Source organism: Pinus tabuliformis, chromosome X (genome assembly GCF_031772625.1).
Source record: "Pinus tabuliformis cultivar Carrire ecotype Pingquan chromosome X, CPIR1, whole genome shotgun sequence".
Taxonomy (NCBI): Eukaryota; Viridiplantae; Streptophyta; class Pinopsida; order Pinales; family Pinaceae; genus Pinus; species Pinus tabuliformis.
The window spans coordinates 424321701-424346188 of record NC_142308.1 but is presented as its reverse complement, the minus strand read 5'-3'; the positions used below and the strand labels follow the sequence as shown (position 1 = coordinate 424346188).

The following is a 24488-nucleotide window of genomic DNA, read 5'->3' as shown; positions in this document are numbered from 1 at the left end:
TAAAGACAACGGCCATCTAACTTTCACATACGTTCTCGTCTCGAAAAATCTTGCTGGTTCCATCTCACACCTAAGTTACACAAAATGACACACATAGGTATCTGCATGCTAACTCTCATTTTCAATTTATAATCAGCATGCTAAACTATGCAGGAATTCCAAAACAACTGTGCAAGTTTGTGCACTTCACTTTGTCGCTGGAATTTCCTTTTAGGTATTAAATCGTAATTCTAGAACAGGCTTTTTTTGTTGCTTTTTTTGTTTCATATCAAATGAACTGTTAAAATATGCGAACATGGCAAGAAAAATTGTTCTTTGCAGCCAGATTTATAAAAGAAATTTGGTTACAGATTTCACTCTGCCTTGTGCCATCTCATTATCTCTCCCTATCTTCTCCCGTCATATAAAAGCTGGAAAGTTTTGGTGAAAAATAATAACAAATTTATGTGAGAAAAGAGGTATCCACAGCATACATAAAAACTGGTATCAGAGATAACTCTGACATCCTGATACTTGTCTCTTGCCTCCTATATTTCAAAGATAATAAATTTATCTGTAGCGAACTTTTTTTTCTTTTGGTCTTGTACTCGAAAATAAGTTACCACAAGTTCGAGCATGTTCCCGGTCCCTTTCTTCTTCCATTCCCATTTTGAGATTACATTAGCACATTACTAATTAATTTTATTTGCATAACATACACTGGAAATGGGTAGTTTCACACTTTCTAGATTCTAAACTCCGAATCCTCTAGCCCCAATTCTTGATCCATTTCTGGTACCTGAACATTGAAAACAAACTCATATGTCAATTTTGCTTTTCTTTTTCTTTATTTTGGGCTTCTTTCCGTCCTCTCTCTGCTTCTTGCCATCTTTTTTAGATGATTTCCTCTTCAATCCGGTGGAGAGTTCACTAATTTCCACTTGAACCACATGATCTGTCTCACTCTCAAATTTGTCTGGGTTTAAGTCAGTTGCATCTGCATGGAACAGAAAGTGGTCATCTATTAATCAATTAGTCTATATGCATCACTATATAGTATACATCATACGAACTGAATGCATAGGCATAATATGCTCCAATACGGCCATTCACATCAATATCAATGCCATCAATTATCATTTTTGTCTTCAGCAAACACTAACAATTACTTTAAAGATTGTTTCTGGTTTTAACCCTTAATCGAGCCTTCTATACATCAGTCAGTTGGAGACTGCTTCATACTTTTATATCGATGTATGTATAAACAGCAGAAGACACAGTATTGGGTATCCTGAATTTACGTTTAGTGTTTCAAATTGATTGAACATCAAGGGTCATTCAAATTTCAAATAGTAAGTAAGCAAAATAAGTTAAATTTTCACTATTTTAATGGTGTATTTCGGTCTTCAATCAGCATTAACAGTATGCAGTATTCAGCCCCTTCCCAGTCATACTCCTGAGATTCCTCAGTAATGATATACTTATAAACCAATATTAAATTATCAATATGATATTGTATACCAGTGTTCCACGGGGAGACATGCCCTAGGGTGGGAAACACACACCCCACATTTCCCCTGCTCCAGGGATGGGGGGCACCTGCAGAAACATTCCCCCATGTCCCCCTTTCGGGGAAACTTGGGGAAACACATGGGGAATCATTTTCCCAGTTTGGGGAACATGTTTCCCGAAAAGGGGAACGACTGAGAGGCCCCGCCCCCCTCTTACAGAAGGGAGGGGGCCTGTGTGCTCCCCCACAAATTTTTTGTCTAACAACCCATGAAGATAGGAAAAAAATTTAAAACAAAATTAAGGGATAGAGGTTGAGGAGTCTGCGGCCTTGGTAATTTTACCATTAATTGTTTCAGGATGTTTGAGAGTGGTTCCAACCTCATCAGACTTCATATGGAAAATAGAAATTTCATATCCCATCTCGAATTTAGCAGATTTAACTGAATTTTTAGCTGAGTCAGCAGGTGAGTAACTCTGGCTCAGCCAAGTTAGACTCTATATAAGGCAGAACAAGGAAATCAACAAAATAAACAAATAAATTGAAAAACAAACAAATTAGTTGACTTACATCCACAAAAGCCACATTATCTCACTTATCACTCATATCTTTCATTTAGAGAAATTGGACTGTTTTGAGTAAACGCTTCCTGCTATTGGAGGTGATTTCAGAGGGGAATCCATTTGTGTCGTCTACCTGTCGAGGGAACCATTTGCTTGCATATTTCTGTGCCAATCAGATAAGAGTTAAACATATGCAAAGGCAGCTCACTGCTTGCACTTAGGACGTGTATTTATTTTCTGTTGTATAAGAAAAAACACTCTGGCTCCACAGCTGAGGCAGAGGGACCTTGCATGAAAAGATTGCACATATGTGCCAATAGCGAAAGTCACATGCAACCACTGTAGAGAATTAATTTATGGGTTGATACACAAGCTTGGATGCCACTTATGGTATGTTTGAAGAAATTTAAAGCCTGCCCAAAGGTGCTAGAGGATCTGAAAATCAAAATCACAGCAGCCATTGGTAACATTAAGGAAGAGAAAAACAAGATGTGAAGACTTATGGAAGACAAATGGATGTGAAAATTCTGGCTACACAAAAGGTGCTATTAACCCAGTTAATTATTTCCTATTACTTGTTCATGGCGAATTAATTCTTTTGTTAAAAGTAATGAAGAATAACATGAACTGCACCATTCACAATATAAAAATTGCAGTAGAAAACGCGAGAAACCAATCACACAATGAACACAAATATTTTTTGACAAATTTCCATAGGAAAACCCCAATGTGAGGAAAACCAGTTTTCAAATTCTGAGGGTTTATATTAATATCTTCAGCAAAAGCTACTATTGAGAAATTACAACTGATTGCCTAACACTAGCTAAGCTATGGTAATATTTTATCTTCACTTATGCTAATCAAATCAACTTGAAGATGTTAAAAAATTATATATTACGGAGCAATGGAACACATAAAATATTGCAGAAATATAAACACAGAAAACGCACAAAACAAGAGAAACACAGATATACGTGGTTCACCTAGTTTGGGCTACGTCCACCCCTAACAGCCAGTCCTTCCTTTCTATTATCCAGCAAAATGAAGAGACACAACCTACAGCAAATCCGCTGTAATATCCTCTGTTTTCTCTCACAGTCTCACCTCTCTGTTTCTCGCTCACAGAATACACATCTATCACACAGCCTCAAATACAATACCCTCATACAAAGAGAGGGGTTGCCTTCTAGGGCAAAAAACCCTAAACTAAACATAGGTTCTACCGTCAGATCATCCGCCTAATGAACGGCCCAGATTGACTAGAAATTACTATACTTTTATAAGGCAATTTTACAGCTGTTTTTAGCTTCGGGGGCGCTGCCCCCGAAACCCCCCCCAAGGGGGGGCTCCCAAAGGTCGCAGCCGCCCCCCCCTGGACCCCCCTTGCAGCGAATATTTTACGGGCGGCCCATTTCAAACTGGGGTTCTACGTGGCGATACCTTTGAATATAGAAGATAATCAGGCTCCACACCCAACAATCTCCCACTTGGAGATTGATTGTACCAACTCCACCGCTGCTCCATTTGCTGGACAATGACTCCTCTTTGGACCTGGCTGTTTCTCATCTTCATCGTCATCCTTGAAGACCAACTGAAACTAAGCATATTCTCAGTTTCTCCCTGGTTACAACTTTTGTTAGCATATCTGCAGGATTCTGGCTAGTGTGTATCTTTTCTAGCTTCAACTCTCCATCTTCCAACACTGATCATATGAAATGGTACTTGAGCTGTATGTGTTTAGTCCTAAAACGAAATGCTGAGTTCTTTGCAAGATGAATGGCACTTTGGCTATCACTGTATAACGTGCCCATATCATGCTCCTTACACAATTCACCCATAAACCTTTGTAACCAAATCATTTCTTTACTAGCCTCTGTAGCAGCAACATACTCTGCTTCTGTTGTTGAAAGTGCAACAACACTTTGGATTTTTGAAACCCAACTGACAGTTGTTCCTCCAATAGTAAATACATATCCTGTAGTGCTCCTCCTGTTATCTCTGTCACCTGCCATATTTGCATCAACATATCCTTGTAGGGAGATGTTTGAACCACCAAAGCATAATGCTTGATTTGTGGTACCTTTCAAATATCTGAGAATCCATTTCACTGCCATCCAATGTTCCTTTCCTGGATTGTTCATGTACCTGCTTACAACTCCCACTGCATGTGCAATATCAGGCCTTGTGCAGACCATTGCATACATTAAGCTTCCAACTGCTGATGCATATGGAACTTTAGACTTATAATCCATGTCTTCTTGGGTCTTTGGGCACATTTCCTTGCTAAGTTTGAAATGGCTAGCAAAAGGTGTACTAACTGGTTTTGCATTGTGCATGTTAAATCTTTTCAACACCTTTTGTATGTACTCATTCTGAGACAGTGTTAATTTACGATTTTTCATGTCTCTAGTTATTCTCATACCAAGGATTTGTTTTGCAGCTCCCAAATCCTTCATTGCAAATGAATTTGCCAATTTTCTTTTGAGCACATTTATTTCCTGCATGTTAGATCCTGCAACAAGCATGTCATCTACATACAATAACAATATAATATAGCTGCCATCATTTTGCTTTATCAAATAAACACAATGATCAGAGTGACATCTAGTATAACCTTGTTCAGACATAAACTTGTCAAATTTTAGATACCACTGCCTTGGAGCCTGTTTTAAGCCATACAAGCTCTTCTTCAACTTGCACACTAGTTTCTCCTTCCCTTTCACCTCATATCCTTGTGGCTGCTGCATATATATCTCTTCCTCCAAATCCCCATGGAGAAAGGTTGTCTTTACATCTAACTGCTCAAGATGCAAATCTTCAGCTGCTACAAGACTTAAAATAGTTCTGATTGAAGTCATTTTAACAACAGGAGAAAATATTTCATCAAAATCAATACCTTTCTTCTGTGCAAATCCCTTCACCACAAGTCTAGCTTTATACCTCTGTTTTCCTCCATCTTCTTCCTTCAGCCTGTAAACCCATTTATTCTTCAATGTAGTTTTTCCTACAGGCAACTTGACTAAATCCCAAGTCTGGTTATGCATTAAGGAGTCCATCTCTTCTTCCATGGCTACCTCCCACTTCTTCCTGCTTTCAACCTGCATTGCTTCTTCATAACATTCGGGTTCACCGGAATCAGTCAACAATAAATAATATAATGAAGGAGAGTATCGTTCAGGGGGTCTACTTATCCTGGTAGATCTTCTAACACCACTTTCAAGTGTTTGGGGTGCCTGTTGTTGTTGTGATGGTTGTTGTTGTTGTGGTTGTTGATTATTATTATTTTCAAGCACCTTTACTTTTTTAATGATTTCCAGCACACTATCCCCGATCTGGACTTGGATTTGCCTTTCCTTGATTTACTGCGATATCCTGAGCTCTTTCCTCTTTCCATTTTTCTTCCTCTAGACTCTGCACTCAAAGCATTTCCCGATGTCTCACCGGAGCTTTTCCGTCGCATTTCCTCGCTAAGGATAGCACCGACAACATCATCAAACTTTAAAGTACTAGATCCAGAAACGGAGTTACTAATGCCCATTACCAAACCATTCCAACTTTCTGGTAATGAGCACAAGAATAACAAAGCTCTAACTTCATCATCAAATTTTACCCCTACAGAACTTAACTGACTTGTAATTGTATTAAAATCATTTAAATGGTTTGCAACAGATCCACCTTCCGACATATTCATATTAAATAACCGTTTCATAAGAAATACCTTGTTTGAGGCCGAGGGTTTTTCATATAGTTTCGACAACATCTGCATCAAACCCTCTGTCGTGGTTTCCTTCGAAATGTTCAAGGCGACTGACGCAGCAAGGCACAACCGTATTGTTCCGAGTGCCTTTCTATCGAGAAGGTTCCATTCTTCGTCTTTCATACCCGTCGGTATCTTTGTTTTTCCGCCCAATGGTAGGTATAGATCTTTCTGATACAGATAATCTTCCATTTGCATCTTCCACAGCGAGAAGTTTTGGCCGTTAAATTTCTCGACCCTAAACTTACCATCTTCCGCCATTGCTCCCACTCGAACCAGGAACCCTTCTTTCCTGCGAGTTTATCAGCCAAAAAGACCTTCGGCTCTGATACCAGTTGTTAGAAAATTATATATTACGGAGCAATGGAACACATAAAATATTGCAGAAATATAAACACAGAAAACGCACAAAACAAGAGAGACACAGATATACATGGTTCACCCAGTTTGGGCTACATCCACCCCTAACAGCCAGTCCTTCCTTTCTATTATCCAGCAAAATGAAGAGACACAACCTACAGCAAATCCGCTGTAATATCCTCTGTTTTCTCTCACGGTCTCACCTCTCTGTTTCTCGCTCACAGAATACACATCTATCACACAGCCTCAAATACAATACCCTCATACAAAGAGAGGGGTTGCCTTCTAGGGCAAAAAACCCTAAACTAAACATAAGTTCTACCGTCAGATCATCCGCCTAATGAACGGCCCAGATTGACTAGAAATTACTATACTTTTACAAGGCAATTTTACAACTGTTTTTAGCTTCGGGGCGCTGCCCCTGAAACCCCCCGCCAGGGGGGGGCTCCCAAAGGTCGCAGCCGCCCCCCCTGGACCCCCCCTGCAGCGAATATTTTACGGGCGGTTCAAACTGGGGTCCTACGTGGCGATACCTTTGAATATAGAAGATAATCAGGCTCCACACCCAACAGAAGAAACCCCACAGCTTCTTCTTCTGCAATTCGCAATACCTCTAGCAACTCACACTGGCAACCTAGAAACTCGCACTAATCTTCCAGCAATTCACACTCTCTCTTGGCAAATTCGACCTGCCTCCTGAAAAATTCAATCTGCCATGTTGGCAATTCGCACCTCCTTTGGCAAACTCGCACTGGCCACTGGAAGCCTTGCACTGCCTCCCGGAAATAATCTCAACCTCTACTCCTGTGAATTTACTAAGCAACTCGACAACTCAGCCTCCTCCTGAAGCTCACGACCCTACTAAAAAAAACTCTATCTCCTATAGAAAATAACTAATAGCAAAAACCTCTAGAAAATCATCTCCCAAACACTATTGTTGAAACCTTCCTAGTGTCTCACTGAAAATCACCCACTCGATGTGTCTCCAAAGTTGCCCATCGATTCCCTTTATAATCTCTCATTCACAAATGAATGGCCACGATTAGAAGTTCACTTGATCCAATCGATGGCTAAGATCATCTTAGAAACTTTCTATAAGCTTCTAGAGGTAAATTGATCTTATCCCAACTAATGTCAATAAAGTATCCACTTTCCCTAAGTTTAGACTTAGGAAATATTTATAATAATAAAATCACTAATTGACATAATTAAGATATTTTCCTTATAGTTAAAACATATGAAAAATTGCATGGGCTTGGAGATAATTAAATCCTTTGTGTTTCTAGCCTTAATGACACCTCTCAAGACTAGAACACCGGTCTGAGCTACAATATTTAACGTCGTCTTAGCAAGGAAAGTGTTCTCCACAACACCCAACTTATCCCTGAAGAAAACAAACTTCGTTTTACACAAGGCCTTTGTCAAAATGTCTGCAACCTGTTGATCTATAGGAACATATTGTAGTCGAACTAATCCACATTGTACACAGTCTCTAATGAAATGGTATATGATGTTGATATCTTTCAACCGATCATGAAATACAATGGATATGAGGCAACTTTGATTATGGAAATACTTTGATTATCACAATGGATAATGGTCGGCTCCATCCTTTGACCAAACAATGCCACTAGCAGCTTCTGAAGCCATATGCCTCACATGTAGACATGCTTGTTGCCTTGTACCCTGCTTACGCAGAGCTTAATGCAACCAACCTTGCTTCCTATTGTACCAAGAGACAACCCCTGATCCAATGTTGAAGCAACACCTTGAGGTGCTTTTCCTGTCCATTACATTACCTGCCCAGGCTTCATTGTTTTCCAATGTGCCCTCTTTGGCTCCACCAGTCTTCTATGAGCCCTCACTCTTCACAAAGCCCATCTGCTGCAAGTAACTGTCAATCCGACCATACCATGCTCTGGGAGCTTGCTTTAGTCCATATAGCACTCTCTTCAACCTACATACACGGGTTTCCCTCCCATGCATCTCAAAACCCTCTAGTTATTTGATGTACACCTCCTCTTTGTAACTTTGTTCAAGAATGCCATCTTGACATCCATCTGATGGATCTGCCATCCCCCCTGTGTTGCAAGTGAGATCATGGCCCTAATGGAAGTATACCTGGCCATATGAGCAAATGTCTCATAATTTATTCCCTCTTTCTAAGAGAATCCTTGGCCATGAACCTGGCTTTGAACTTTTCTATGTTGCCATCTATAGCGAGCTTGATCTTATAGATCTAGCAGGAAACAACCATTGCCCTATCCAACAGTCTAGGAACCACCTCCCAAACATCATTTAGCATGATAGAGTTGTACTCTACTAAAGCATCACGCCACACCTAACGTTGTGCAGCCTCTTCATAGTTGGAAGGCTTACTGTCAATAAGCTCACTCATCAACTCCTTATACACTAAATATCTCTTTGGTGGTCTCCTATCCCTGATGCTTAATTTAAGAGCTCCCATAAACGCTTGTGCATCTCATAGCATCTGACGCACCTCACAATTCCTTCTCTCACTTGTGGTGGGTGGAGCTTCAAGCTCCTCATCCAATCACACAATGAACACAAGTATTTTTGAAAAAATCTCCTTGGAAAACCAATTTTCAGATCTGAGGGTTTATATTAATATCTTCAACCAAAACTACTATTGAGAATTTACAATTGCTTGCCTAACACTAGCTAAGCTCTGACAATATTTTATCTTCACTTCTGATAATCAAATCAACCTGAAGAAACCCCACAACTTCCTCTTCTGCAACTCTCACTGCCTCTAGCCACTTGCACTGGCAACCTAGCAACTCGCACTGGTCTCCTAGCAATTCACACTCTCCTGGCAATTTTGCATTGCCCCTTGGAAACTCAATCTGCCTCCTGGAAAACTTGATTTGCCCTCCTGGCAATTCACACCTCCTCTAGCAAACTCGCACTAGCCACTGGAAGACTTACACTGTCTCCCAGAAATAATCTCAGTCTCTACCCCTGCAAACTTACTGAGCAACTCAGCCTCCTACAAAAAATAACTGATAGCAAAAATCTCCGGAAAATCTTCTCCCAATCACTGCTGCTGAAACCCTCCTGGTGTCTCACTGAAAATCACCCTTTTTAATCTCTCATTCATAAATGAATGGCCACCATTAGAAGTTCCCTTGACCCAATCAATGACTAAGATCATCTTGGAAACTTTCTACAAGCTTCTAGGGGTAAATCAATCTTATCCCAACTAATGTCAATTAATTATCCACTTTCCCTAAGTTTAGACTTACGAAAATATTTAAAATATCACTAATTGACATAATTAAGATATTTTCCTTAGTTGAAACTTAGGAAAAATTACATGGGCTTGGAGATAATTAAATCCTTTGTGTTTCTAGCCTTAATGACAACTCTCAAGACTAGAATACCTCTCTGAGCTACAAAATTTAACAAAGGAGAACTTAAGAGATCAACGGAAATACTAGCAGAAATTCAAGTGTTAAAGTTTCCTATAATCACCCATGCATAATTGGAGACCATCTCAAAGAAATGTTGCCTCAAAGACAAATGGATTGGAACATATCCGAAACCCACCCACCACAAGTACAACAAACTTGGATATATTTTTCTCTGCATACCACACCTTGTTCTCAACCCAATATTAACAAGCAATCGAAAAAATGCAAGAACAGTTGTTCACCAATATACTGGGAGATTACAGTATGATGCAGATAAAGCATATCATGCTTCCCATCCCCTTCATCCAATGATGAATTCTATAGCAGCACATGAGTCAGGGTTTAAAGCCCCTAGTTACAATGATTGAAAAACAGATGAAGAGAAAGTTGCTTGCTGAATAAACTAGAAGATTATGGTGAATAAAATAAATCATGTAATGCTGCCAACTTCCCTATTAGTTGGCCTGCTTGAGAAGGTCTTTTCGTTTCTCACAGAGAGAACCCATGATGATTAAGCCAAGGAAACTTTAGTCTCTATAGGTGTTATCCTTAAAGAACACTCATCCAACTTCAAGGTGAGACTAGATATTACCTTGCCATAGGTCTTTCCAAAAATATTATGTTGCTCCTTCAGATCGACAAGTCCTTGTTGCCTCTTTCCATAAATACTTTGTTGATCCTTCAAATCGATAAGTCCTTGTTGCCAAAACAAATAAAAAAAGACAAAATAGATTGAAAGACTTTGTTGCTTCCTCAGATAGATACTCCTTCTTGTCACACCAAGAAAAGGTGACTAGGTAGGGTGGGATCGCCTCCACCGAAATTAGTCCAAGAGAGGAAATGGGGTCTTAAACCCTCTAAGCCTCAGGCTCAACAAAACAGAAATAAATGATCCAATCCAAATTGATGCCTCTAAGAATCCAACCCCCTTGTATTTATATATTTCCTTGAGGGGATTTCTCTCCTTAATCCAATGGTTTGAGTGAGATTCACATCAAACCCCAACTTTGGGCCTTTTTTCCCCAGTTGCCCCAAACTTGTCCAACCATTGGATATTTTGGGGTTTTCCCCCTTATCATGGACTATAGCCTACGGGGATCATTAGGCTACTTAGTCCCTTGGGCCAATTAATGCCTCGAGTGTGAAATTTTTATTATTGCTGCAATTTCTGATTATTATTCCCCTACCTTTTAAGATTATTTGTCAAATGCAAATTATTTGTGGAAAATACTGAATAAAACACAACTGCAACTTACAAATTTAAATACAAGAATTGAGAAAAAAGAATATGCACACACACAAATATGGGGCACCAATATTTTTGAACAAATGTCCCTGAAAAAATCCCGAAGAGAAAACCAGTTCAACAAATGAGGGTTTTATTATTAATTCTTCAGCAAAAATATTACAACTGCTTGCTTGACACTGGCAAAGCTCTAGCAAAATTATTTCTTCACTTTTCCTAGACTTCCGAGACCTCATGGAAGTTATTCAACACACCAAAATCAATTTGGCCTCCCTCTGAAGTTGATTTTGGCTCACATGTGCGGCCTGGCTAAGAGACTCAACCCTTCTAGCAACTTGCACTGGCTGGGTAAATAATCATGGCCTCCTCTGGAAAATATTTGTCTCCTCTAGCAAATCGATCCTCCAGTGTAAATCAATCTCTCCTGTGCAAATATTTTTCTTCGGAATTTATCCTCATTGAGCAACTCGCGCTACTGAAAAATTGGCCTATCACCACAGAAAAATCGATCTCCTAAGTTCCTTGTAAATCTTTGTGATGAATCTCTCCAGTAGTCTCTGTTGAAACGCTTGCTACTAATGTCCGTGCGCTGCCTTTGCTCCATTTTTCTCATTCCAAATCTTTTTCTACATTCTCCAAATACCCATTCATTTCCTCTTATAATCGCTCATTGACGAATGAACATCCATGATCTAATCACAATCAATGGCTAAGATCATCTTGACTCCATCAAGTGACTTTTCCAAAAGTCTCTATAGGAAAATCGATTTACCCCAATTAATACTGATTAATTAAGGTTATTTCCCTAAGTTAGACATACGGAAATTTAATTACTGCGTAATTAAATCTAATTAAGGCCTTTTCTCGCAAAACCAATTTTGGGAATTGGAGAAAATGTGATCCCTAGCCTCATAGACACCATCTGAGACTAGAACATATGTTCGAGCTACACCAACTAACACTCTCTCTTAGCGAGGAAGGTGTTCTACATAACACCCAACTTGTCTCTGAAGAAGATGAACCTCACTTCCCAAAAGCCTTCGTCAATGTAGGTATATATTGTAGTTGGACTATCTTGCACTGCACGTAATCCATGATGAAGTAGTATCTGATGTCTATATGCTTGGACCTGTCGTGAAACACTGGATTCTCTAACAGTCTAATGCAACTTTGATTGTTGCAGTATATAAATGTAGTCTCCATCCTCTGACCAAACAAGGCTACCAACAGCGTCCAAAGCCAAATGGCCTTGCATGTAGCCATGCTTGTTGTTATGTACTTTGCCTCGGCTGAACTCAATGCCATGGACTTCTACTTCCTGTTGTACCAAGAGACAACTCCTAATCCCATGTTGAAGCAACACCATGAAGTGCTCTTTTGATCTATTGTGTTCCCTGTGCAGTCTGCATCAATATAGCCCACCAACTTGACACCATCACCTTGAGCATATCTAATCCCATACTCCATTGTGCCACGCAAATACCTCAGCACATGTTTTGCAGCTATCCAATGCGCTCTCTTCAGCGCCACCATGAACTAACTTAGAGAGTTAACAACATATGATATGTTTGGCTTGGTGTTGACCAGAGCCATGAGAGAGCCTATCAACTACTTGTACAAGGTGGGGTCCACGTCCTTCTCCTTGGACACATCTATCTTCCTCCAGTTAGTGATCATGGGTGTAGACATGGCTCTGCAAACCTCCATATTGAATCTCCTCAGGATCTCGATAGAGTATCTCCCTTAACCAAGGAAGATCTCACCATTTGGCTGCCATACCTCCATGCCTAGAAAATAGTGCATTAACCCCAAGTATTTCATCTTGAACTCTACTGCAAGGTCCCACTTGCACTCTTCAATGAGCCCCAGTGAACTTGTCAAGAACAAGTCGTCCACATATAGGACAAGAATGAGTACATCTCCCCCAACCACCAAGTAGTAGAGATTGGTGTCTGCCTCACTCTTCACAAAGCCCATGCAAGCATTTGTCGATGTGTTCATACAACGCCTTGGGAGTCTGCTTAAGCCCATACAAATATCTCTTCAACCTATGCACGTGGGTCTCTCTACTGTGTGCTACAAAGCCCTTTGATTGTTCTATGTACACCTCCTCCTCCAATTCACCATTCAAGAATGTTGTCTTGACATCCATTTGATGGATCTATCATCCCATATGTGTTGCTAATGAGATCAGGACTTGTATGGATGTGTACCTGGCCACAGGAGAAAATGTCTCCTCATAATCTATCCCCTCCTTCTTAGAGAACCCCTTGGCCAAGAATCTTGCTTTGTACTTCTCAATGTTGCCATATGAACCGTGCTTGATCTTATATATCCTGCCACATCTGTTGTTGTGCGGCCTCTTGATAGTTGGAAGGCTCATTATCCACTAATTAACTTACCAATGCCATGTAACCAGTGTACCCCTCTGGCTATCTCCACTCTCTTCTGCCCATCCTAAGAGCTCCCACAAACCTCCTAAGCATCCTTAAGTGTAACTTGAACCTCACAGTTCCTCCTACAAACAGTGGAGTTAGGAATGTCCACCTACATTTCCTTTTGATGCATCTCGTTGATCTGTTGCATCAATTACTCCATCTCTGTGAAGCCTTAGGAGCATTCGCACCTAAACCTGAGCTCGTACCGGTCACTGTACTCATGCTCTACTACTATCCACGATTTCGCTGATCAACTCTGTGTGCTTCTGTTGGCTGCTCACTCTAATCTGTATTTGTTGGAAACTCTCTAGATCTTCTATATGCCTTGTCCTCCATGAACTTAACATCCTCCTTGCTTATAAACCCCTTGGCCCCTAGGATGAAGATCTCGTATGCCTTTGAGGTTTCGCTAGACCGAACGAAATAACCTAGCTCCGCAATCTAATCCAACTTTGAACGTGTCTCTCCTAGAACATGACAGTATGCTAGCCAGCGAAATATCCTAAAATGACTGACATCTTGCTTCTTCCCAGTGAAAGCCTCCTCAAGAGTTATCGCTGCCTCTGAAATCGATCAATTCTTCCTCGCATCAACCCCATTTTGTTGTGGGTTGTAAGGGACCGTCAACTCTCTCCTGATTCTTGCCTTGGTACAGAACTCCTGGAACTCCTTGCTAGTATATTCTCCTCCATTATCTGACCGAAGATTGTGGATCTTTTCACCTGTCGAATTCTACACTACAGCCTTATACTCCTAAAAATGACTGAAGACCTCGTCCTTGATCTTCAAGAAATAGATCCAGGTTTTCCTGGAGAAATCGTTGATAAAAATACAAAAGTACTTGTACCCCCTAAGAAATTTCATCGACATCGGTCCACATATATCTGAGTGTACAAGGTCTAAGGTACCCTGTGTTCTACTGTCACTCCTTGGAAAATATGCCTTGGAAAATATGCCTTGGCAAACTTTCCCAAGACACATCCTCTACAAACATCGTCGTGCTTTGTGCTCACCTCTAGAACCCCTGTCACTGTTTCACGAAGCAATCTCAATGCTCCATGATGAATATGGCCCATCCTCCTATGTTATAGCTCATGAAGCAATTTCAATGCTCCAATGAATATGGCCCATCCTCCTTGAATTCTACACTAGAGCCTTATACTCCTAAAAACCACTGAATACATCATCCTTGGTCTTCAAGAAATAGATCCTCATCCAGGTTTTCCTGGAGAAATTATTGATAAAAATACAAAAGTACTCATACCCCCTAAGAGATTTCATCGACATTGGTCCACATATATCTAAGTGTACAAGGTCTAAGGTATCCTGCATCCTACTGTCACTCCTTAGAAAATATGCCTTGGAAAACTTCCCCAACACACATCCTCTACAAACATCCTTGTGCTTTCTACTCACCTCCGGAATACTTGTCACTGTCTCACAAAGCAATCTCAATACTCCATGATGAATATGGCCCATCCTTCTATGCGATAGGTCCCTCTAGTCTCTCGGATAACTACTGCTAAATATTACCTTGGGCATGTCTAACTGCAACTTGTATAATCGGTCGCTTCTCACCCCAACTCCTATAGGTGACCTCCAATCTTTGTGTTGTGACAACACTCTAGCCCCTCTAAAGAGTGTTGAAAAGTGTAACTAGGTTCAGTTTTCATTATGACATATGTAATTGTGATTTTATGTAATTGATGTAAAGAAGAAAATAAAATTATTTTTGTAATACCTGAACCATGGGTTTCATGATCAAGGAATTTTATTTAAGGTTCCCATTGTGAGCCTTTAGGCTTTTGTCATCAAGTCATAAAAGTCAAATTGACTCAATTTCATGTATGAAGGACCCTTCTTGGGCATGTTACATTTGTATATGAGTCAACAAAAAAATAAAAGGCCCTCCAAGACCAATGTCAAGCTCCTCCAAGAAGTTGGCCTCAAGATGGAATATTAAACCTACACCGAATGGCATGTTGGCCAATGGGCAAAGAGAAGTTGGCTCATTTCATGGGCAACCACTATAAATAGGCAGCTCAACCTCCATTTGGAACTCAGATTTTTGGTCAAGGACAAATCTGAAACAAGAAGTGCAAGGATCACTTAGGAAGAAGCCTCATCACCAGCGAAGAGAGGAAAAGGAAGAGTGAAGTCTTTAGTATTGTTTTTGGGTTTGTTTTGGGTTGAGTACACTCCACACGTGCAAAGTATAGGTGTTGTCTGCTGCAGTAGGAGCCGAGGTATTGAAGTCACTATTGAAGGTCAATCCAAGGAGAAAGTCAAGTGAAGAATCAAGCCGAGTTAAGGAGAAATAGTTTCCATCTCAAAACGAAGAAGTTTGAGAGACAATATTGCAACTAGGGTTTCTAAATTAGGGCCAAAAGTTCCAAGTCTTCTCCTAGGAACTGAAACTATGAAAGGTAACCGAGAAGGAGGAAGAATTGAGATGTTTGACTATCATTGACTCAAGGAAAAAGGAACTCGTTAAGGAAGCTTTGTGACTTGGTCTTGGAGAGGCAAATAGGCCAAGGGTCATGGTCTTAGTATTCATCAATTGAAGTCTCTATAAGAAGAAGAATTTGTTTGGGTTATCCTCTCGAGTGGGAGAGGTTTTGGCCCTGGCCGATAGCCTATATTATGTGTCTCTTGTCTCTTTGTTGTTTATGCATTGGTAGTTGTTTGATGAAGAACACTATAATAATCTAACTCAAAAGAAGATCCTAATCCGTTGAAGTAAAAAGCATTCACAAGCAATTATCATTAATAGAGAAATTAACTAATCTTGATGCCCTAAATTTCTCAACAAAGAAAACATTGTACCCTTTGTCCTGAAACACAGATACAGAGATCAAATGCATCCCCAAGCCTGGCACATGCAACACATCATGGATAGGTAGTTACTTGCCATTCTCCCTTTGAAATTGTGTTGGGGTGTTCTCCACATGCCCTCCAAATTTAAGATCAATCCTACTATCGTTTTGTGAGATATACCAAGCCCTAGCTCCAAAATCATTTGGATTTAGGTTATTCTAGGTTAGCGGCATTCTAAGGGATCTCTTATGCTAGAAAAACTCAAAGGAAGTTCGCTTATCATTGATCCCTATTTCCCCTTGCTTAACCTAGATCTTTTGTTTGACGATTCATTCGAAACCCTGGGTCTTGTTTAGGTACCCTTCCGGCTGCTTTGTGGTCCCACATCCATTCCATATTTCACAAGGCCACCTAGAAACCCTCTTCCCTTAGGAATCTTAGAACTCAGACATACCTTATCAAGAAATATCTCTAATCCTAGGTCTAGGCCTCCTTTGAGGCTTTCGTCAAGAGCCCCACACCTTGCTTCTAAAGCAAGCAAACCCTATCATTTGAGTCTCTCCTGTGAATGGGCCCTAGAAATCACTACCTACCTTATCATTGATTCATCATTCCTAGTGATTTCCTTGTACCAAGACTCAAGGAAAAAGGAACTCGTTAAGGAAGCTTTGTGACTTGGTCTTGGAGAGGCAAATAGGCCAAGGGTCATGGTCTTGGTATTCATCAATTGAAGTCTCTATAAGAAGAAGAATTTGTTTGGGTTATCCTCTCGAGTGGGAGAGGTTTTAACCCTGGCCGATAGCCTATATTATGTGTCTCTTGTCTCTTTGTTGTTTATGCATTGGTAGTTGTTTGATGAAGAACACTATAATAATCTAACTCAAAAGAAGATCCTAATCCGTTGAAGTAAAAAGCATTCACAAGCAATTATCATTAATAGAGAAATTAACTAATCTTGATGCCCTAAATTTCTCAACAAAGAAAACATTGTACCCTTTGTCCTGAAACACAGATACAGAGATCAAATGCATCCCCAAGCCTGGCACATGCAACACATCATGGATAGGTAGTTACTTGCCATTCTCCCTTTGAAATTGTGTTGGGGTGTTCTCCACATGCCCTCCAAATTTAAGATCAATCCTACTATCGTTTTGTGAGATATACCAAGCCCTAGCTCCAAAATCATTTGGATTTAGGTTATTCTAGGTTAGCGGCATTCTAAGGGATCTCTTATGCTAGAAAAACTCAAAGGAAGTTCGCTTATCATTGATCCCTATTTCCCCTTGCTTAACCTAGATCTTTTGTTTGACGATTCATTCGAAACCCTGGGTCTTGTTTAGGTACCCTTCCGGCTGCTTTGTGGTCCCACATCCATTCCATATTTCACAAGGCCACCTAGAAACCCTCTTCCCTTAGGAATCTTAGAACTCAGACATACATTATCAAGAAATATCTCTAATCCTAGGTCTAGGCCTCCTTTGAGGCTTTCTTCAAGAGCCCCACACCTTGCTTCTAAAGCAAGCAAACCCTATCATTTGAGTCTCTCCTGTGAATGGGCCCTAGAAATCACTACCTACCTTATCATTGATTCATCATTCCTAGTGATTTCCTTGTACCAAGACTCCTCCCATCAATCAAAGTCAGTAAAGAGCAGGGGACATCGACTGAGGTGACAGTGGGTCCTTGTCCCATTGTTGCCACTTGGTATAGTAGTTGCCCCTTTTGGAACCCCTCCTAGGACCCCTACTAGATTGAGTGATAACATTTTTGGTGTCGTTGACGGGGACAAGAGACGTGTGTCTTGCTCCCTTATGACATTATCGACATATCATTCTTGGTGATTCTACTGGAAGAACCAAGCCCTAGTTCTTCATTGAATTTCAAAGTTAATGCCTCTAGGCATTAACTCCATTTTGATCTCATATGGCAAATCATGAAAAATGGCTAATTGTCAAAGAGAGATTGTCCTTGGTTTTCCTTGCAATAAACTTAATAATGAAGACTTCCAAAAATTGCAGGAAAGTGTGGATTTTTTTGCTGAGTATTATGAGTATTTAATTGAGCACAAAGATAGGGATTTCATATTTGAGTATTGTAGTAGGAAGAGCAAAGAGCTCTACCTAATACAATGTGCTTATGAGAAGGATCCTAACCATCTCTTTGAGTTTGCTCACCATGCTTGTGCTTTCAATATCCTGATTGAACTAGTCAACGAAAGATATTACAATTTGCAACAAAGTCATCCCATAGAAGTCAATGAATTGGATGATTGGAATGATTCTGAGGAAAATTGTGATGACCAAGAAAATGAAGAACCCATGGAGGATCTTCAAGTTGCAGATTTGGGAATTGGGAATGAGCGTGGTATGATGAAAGCCCCATTCACGCCCACAAGGATGCACATCATGAAATGGGGCTTCTCATTAGTGAAAAGGAGTTAAAGATATGGCTATTATGGATTTCTTCTACATAAATGAGGGAAAATGGAATATTAACCATCATTTCGACAATGATCCTATTTATGATATTGACAAGGAAGATGAGGTTGAGGTTGGCCTTTCCTTTCTTCAGGGCACTACTCATAATGACATACTTATTCACACTAGTGAGAAGGAGGATATGTTGGAAGTAGAGGGCCAAATTTATGATACCAACAATGACCCTGACAAGGGCTCTACTTTTCCTTGCCCTCTCCAAGATCTTAATGGCCCTTGCTTTGACCTTTCTAATATCATCACCAATATTGATGAACCATTTCTTGCTCCTGAGTATAATGTTGAGGAAGAGCCACTCATTAAATGTATACCTTCTCCCCAATCATACCCTCAAGATTGTGAGCACACAAATGTTACCCGTTTTCAATGTGAGCATCATATCAAGCAATCTGTTTGTTGTATTTTTCCTTGTCCCAGGTCCCCTTTTACTTCCCATCATGACCTTGAGGCGACCACAAAGCATGAAGTTATGAACAATGATCATGATAGGGAGTTCTTGAGCTTGGTCATTCATTCTTCCATTTTGTGCTTACAGGAAAGGCTCTGAACCTCTAAATTGGTATCCTTCCCCTCATCCAGGATTCCTTTCTACATCATATGGATATCATATTTTCCCACCCCTCACCTGCATCATCCTCCGTGTGTTTATGTTGGCTTTTGGGTTTGTTGCATAAGTAATCATATGGGAAAAAATTCTTATATTGATCTAATGATACGTTGGATGCACTGGCTATATGATTACACTTAGCATACAATGTACATGTTAGAGTAGGTTGCATTGCATGCTGATTTTTCGCATTAGAACTAACATCATATTCTTTTATCATGTTAGAGTAGCTGCATTTAATTAGAATTGCATTTAGCCTTTAATATTTTATTTCCTATTGATTTTTATGGCCTAACATAAGCATGGGCGAACACAAGACATCGCAAAAACATGTTGCCTTGTGTGTTTAGTCTTTGATGTGCAGGTAACAGGTCTACAGTCCCAAGAGATTGTTGGTGTTCTCATGACCTCCCCGTTCGAGTAGTTTGTGCACTCTACTGAGAGATCATGTCCCAGTTGGAGCCAAATGTTAACCACCAATTGTGGGTGACACCCATAGCAGAAATATTTTCACCTAGATTGTCTTCAGTTGACAACCAACAGCCCCTTGCAACCACTAGATAGCTCGATTGTCATCATCTCTGCCACCTGAACCAACCACTATACACCCTCGCCCATTTGTCATGATCATTTATTTGAAGGTGGGCCTTCCAACCCCAAACGTATGGCTTTCATTATGTAGTTGGGTATTTTTTGCTTACTTAGCATGGACACATCTAAGCATAGATTAGTGGGGGGATTCGGCAGAAAGAATGGGCTTAGTCTGTACTCATGTCCCCTTGTCCAACTTGGTGGTTAACCCTGTGGGATCTCCTCTATTGGCTACTAGCTTTAGGAGTGGCACTACATGGGAAACCCTGCTTTTGGTTGTGTCGTCCCGCTTCCCGACATCACATACATCACTCCCCTCTGCTCATTATAAACCCTTTCCACATTTTTCCCATTTGGGTCCACAGTTGTCCATTGGGTCCACAGGAGTTAGCCTCCCCCTCCCCTTATCCAAACTTTGGGTTAGGCCTAGAACTATGCCCCGAAGGTTGATGCAGCTAAAAAGAAGGTTAAAATCATAATTTGGCCACTTACAACAAGAAATGTACCATAAAATGCAAAAAATGGTCGGGACATAAAAGTTTAGCACATGGGCAAAAGGCAAGCATGAACTCTACCCGTTATCATGGCCATCACCCTGGTTCCTAGGGCCCCTATGTGAACCCCCTGCATCATTAAGGAACCCATAATTGTCCCAACCCCTGATGGGCAATAAACTGCCCAACTTTAAGGGGGTATTCACTGCTATATCATTCACATCATGCTCTCATTCCCTGGAGCCCTGAACAATTAAAAAAAAAAAAAAATCAATAAAAGGCAAAAGGCATATGAAGAAGAGTGGAAAAGCAAAGGTCGGGGTAACTCATGTACCACGATTACTCCCTCCTACATCTATACACCCATGTGTGGGCCTCCCTCCCTCATTATAGTTACCGTTGTACCATGGCATGTTTGCCTGGAGCCTTCCCCTGCTACCCCACTTCGTTCCACTATTATTTCACATGAGACCTGCCATTTTGACGAATGTACCATAGACTTGTCACTCCCTAAGAAGTTGAAACAACGTAATAGGGTCCGCTTCTGTAATGACCCATTTTGGATTTATAAGCAAAAAGGAATTAGAAAACATACGATATATGCATATGATAGCTACATATGCATACATCGCATGTCTTATGCTAGTATACTTATTAAATAATTATGAAAGATGTTTACATGAAGGATAAAGAGACTAAGTACCTAAAATTATTAAGAAGGGAAATATTGCCTAAAATTCGACTCTCGAAAGATACATATTAAAAGGTTTTTGTAGTTATAAAGTTATTAAATAAAATTTACACTTCCAATCTTTTTAATGTAAATATGTATAAATATTCATTTTAATTTAAATATTATAATTAAAATGTTAAAAGTTAAAAATAATTATTTAATGTAACAAACACTTGATAATATACCTAGGTATAACTATTCATTGTATTTAAATAATATAATTAAAAATTTAAAAGTTAAAGTTATATATTTAACATAACAACCACCTTCTAAATATATAATCACATATACGAATAATCACTTGGAGGTTACACGTAAATATATGACTAAGCAAATAAAAATCTAGGGAGGGCGGTGGATGAGACGATGACTGCCTAAGAAGACTTATTTATCCATGTACACAAAGAGATCGAGGGAGAGAACAAAGAGAGGGAAATTATGAACTAAAGATTGAAATGTTGAGCTGAGAGATTGGAATTGAGAATTGGAGACATGAGCAATTGTTCTTGAAACTTTTGGAAACGGGGGCCAGAGTACTTCAATTGCGAAGTATTTTGGAACTGAATACCAAAGATTGTGCCCAGTTTGGTAGGGAGGTTTCAGTCATTTTGTAACAAGAGCGAAATTGGAGCAAGGACAACATGGGATCGACATCAAATTCAAAAAGCAGGTATGTATGAGTGAATTATATTGATAAATTCCTATTTGAGTTACAACTGCTAAAATTTGGTAGGATTTAGGGAATTTATTCTGGATAGGTCATTTCATTTTGGTACTAGAGGCAGTTTAACTCCCAAACCTTGTAAAATAGTGTAAGGATTGTATTGTGTATTTAAACTTTATCCATGTAAAGAAATTAACACATTAATTATGATCATCGAGCCCTTTATTAATCCTTGTCTATCTCATCGGCTTCGTCGAAAATTTCGTTGAATCTCTGATTTTGCTTTAATAATTGTAAGAAGGCATGGACAGAGCATCGAATAAAGGTGACAAAGAGTTATTTTATTCCCCACCGATATTGACTGGTCACTTCTTACCGAAACATGGATTCAAATCTTATCGGTGTTGTTGTCTATACTACATGTTTATAAGCAGTGTCTATGCACCCTAGGAAGACGTACTTAGATAAGGCCGTCTTTATAAGTTTGTTGGTGAGCTCTGTTTTTGTTAATTTATGGTATGTTCTATGCTTAGAGCAATTTACTTCAAATTCTTCTTATTAGCCATTGTTTAGCAATCACATTAACATAAAGTAAAATGCTGATAGAACATTAATAGATCGACAAAAAACAAGCCAAGACAAGAGACACCAAATGTGGCGGTTAGCCAAGGACAAACTCCAATGTAGGGAAACCCTTTGATCAATTCTTCTATAATCTTCAATAGTTCAACAAAGAGAGAAATAGTACAAATACATAAATCTGTAATTTTATGACAGCAGCAGCAAACCCTAACCAACAAAGTCAAAGCTGGTCAAACAAGATAGAATTGACCTCCAATTTTCTTGGTCAATATCCCAGTCAACTCGGCCTCCAACAGCAAGAAGAGGCAGCCCAAAAACAATTCGAAAAATTTAGTCAAATGCAGTCAACTGAAGTCAACCAGCTGGCAACAATTATGGCAATCAACGCTAGTCAAACCTGAGGTCAGAATGCCTCAGTTTGCGTACCAGAATTTCCAGCCTGCCTAGGAGAGACAGCCACACCAAAACCGCAGCCCTAGAAAGTCCATGCTGGTCAACGTTGGTCAAAGATACCATCTGCAGCTTTTGCGTCCTTCTGCGTCCTCCTTCCTTGTCCTTCTGCGTCCTCCTTCTTCCCACGTGTGAGTTGCTCCTTGTGTGTAAACCCAATCAACAAAGGAGAGTGAAGAATGTGAGAGATGAGATGAGTGAATAATGCCTCAACCTATCTTGTATTTATATGAAATGTTGAGCATGTGTGCCACATATTTAGCTACTAGCCGACCTTGACAATTTGTCAAGCAAATCATTAGATCAATCCTACATCTCTCGACGAAAGGAATCCAAGAAGAATATCAGCGGGCATAAATAAGATGACCCACATGGAGTTTGGCCCTAGTTGCCAATTTTAACAGTTTTACTAAAAAGCCTTTAAATTAGGGTTGACTGTTGGAAAATACATTGTCATTCATGTGGTAGGATTTTGAAATTTCCCAAGGGTTTAGAATGAGTATATTTTCAAAATGTTTCTTTATGCATGGTATAGCTTTGAGATTCTTCGTCCTCTCATTAGTATACATTTACCGATGGTTAAGGGCAACTTAGTGATGGCAACTGGCATTTTTTTATTTATGTGTTCCTTTTTGTGTTAGTTATAGTTTAATAGATATTATGAATTAAATTGAATGACAAAATAAATATATATATATATATATATAATGTAATTAAATTACCATGCCCAGAATTTGATATCACGTTTCGATACGAAATAAATAGATAAATAAACGCTCACGCCCAGGTGAAAGTAATTAGAATTTTTTATCGACTTCAAAAATTTAAATTGAAATGTTTGAGTTCAAGTAAACTGGGTGGTATATCCACTATGTTTCCTGTCAATACCATGGCATGTATGTAAATACCTCGGAATGAATCTTAAACTATATCGTGGCAGAGCAATCTAGCGTGGGAACGGGTTAATACTCATCCGTCATCAGTACCTTGGAATGGTCAGCCTCAGACCATATGCTCTGGATCCCGAACCCCGATAGGGTGATGCGTGGGTCTGCCACATATTCACTAAAGTATTACACATTGCCACATATTCACTAACGATTAAAATTTTCTACCCAGAAATTTCACATCATAATGTATCTGCCATACATATGTACATATGCCTGTAACATAAAGTATAACACCTGTTGTGGAAATGATGTCCTAAAATGGCATATTGCGTAAAGTCTATTTGCAATATACATTCTATATATATATATATATATATAACTGTTTGAATCATGTAATTGTATAATCTATATTTATATATATTTCCCAAGGGTATCATTATTGTGGATAAAAATATACGGTGACAAAGACCCCACCCATGTGCTTACCTTTGATTGGGCAAACGATCTTAATCCATTTAGATTACATTATTATGTTCACGTTGCTTTCATTTATAATTTTTTCAATTCTATTTACTTTTGGAATAAAGTTGATACTTATCACCATTATTCATCGCCCCTGCTCTATGGAATCTACCATATCATTCGTTCTTTATCCCTGGCCAGAGTGACTTCCATTTCCTATAGTTGCATTTAGGAATATTAATACATCATCCACATACATCATGTCGTTGTGTGGTGTGAACATGGGAACATCTCTTGTCTCTGTGAAGTATCCCATTTCGTCGATGTTGACAATGGTGTTCGTTCCTCATGGAAATAATTTAATAGAATTTTTCTTATATACTAATATTAGTCGGATCCTTTTGAAATCTGAAAGA

At 39.5% G+C, this 24488-nt stretch overlaps 1 protein-coding gene across 4 annotated transcripts in view; it reads right to left on the bottom strand.

Moving 5' to 3' along the window:
• The window catches only part of LOC149140384 (Transducin/WD40 repeat-like superfamily protein), a 264051-nt gene that overhangs the window by 34550 nt on the left and 205013 nt on the right, over positions 1-24488 (bottom strand). For 2 of the 4 annotated variants that reach the window (XM_089450077.1, XM_089450079.1), the window contains exon 14: positions 229-976. The exons of 1 other annotated variant lie outside the window; for it this stretch is intronic. In XM_089450077.1, coding sequence (XP_089306203.1) covers positions 798-976 — 179 coding nt within the window. In that variant the 3' untranslated portion in view covers positions 229-797. Of the gene's footprint in view, positions 1-228; positions 977-22696; positions 22863-24488 lie in introns of those variants that run through there. One more of the 4 variants, XR_016264991.1, reaches the window with a different exon arrangement.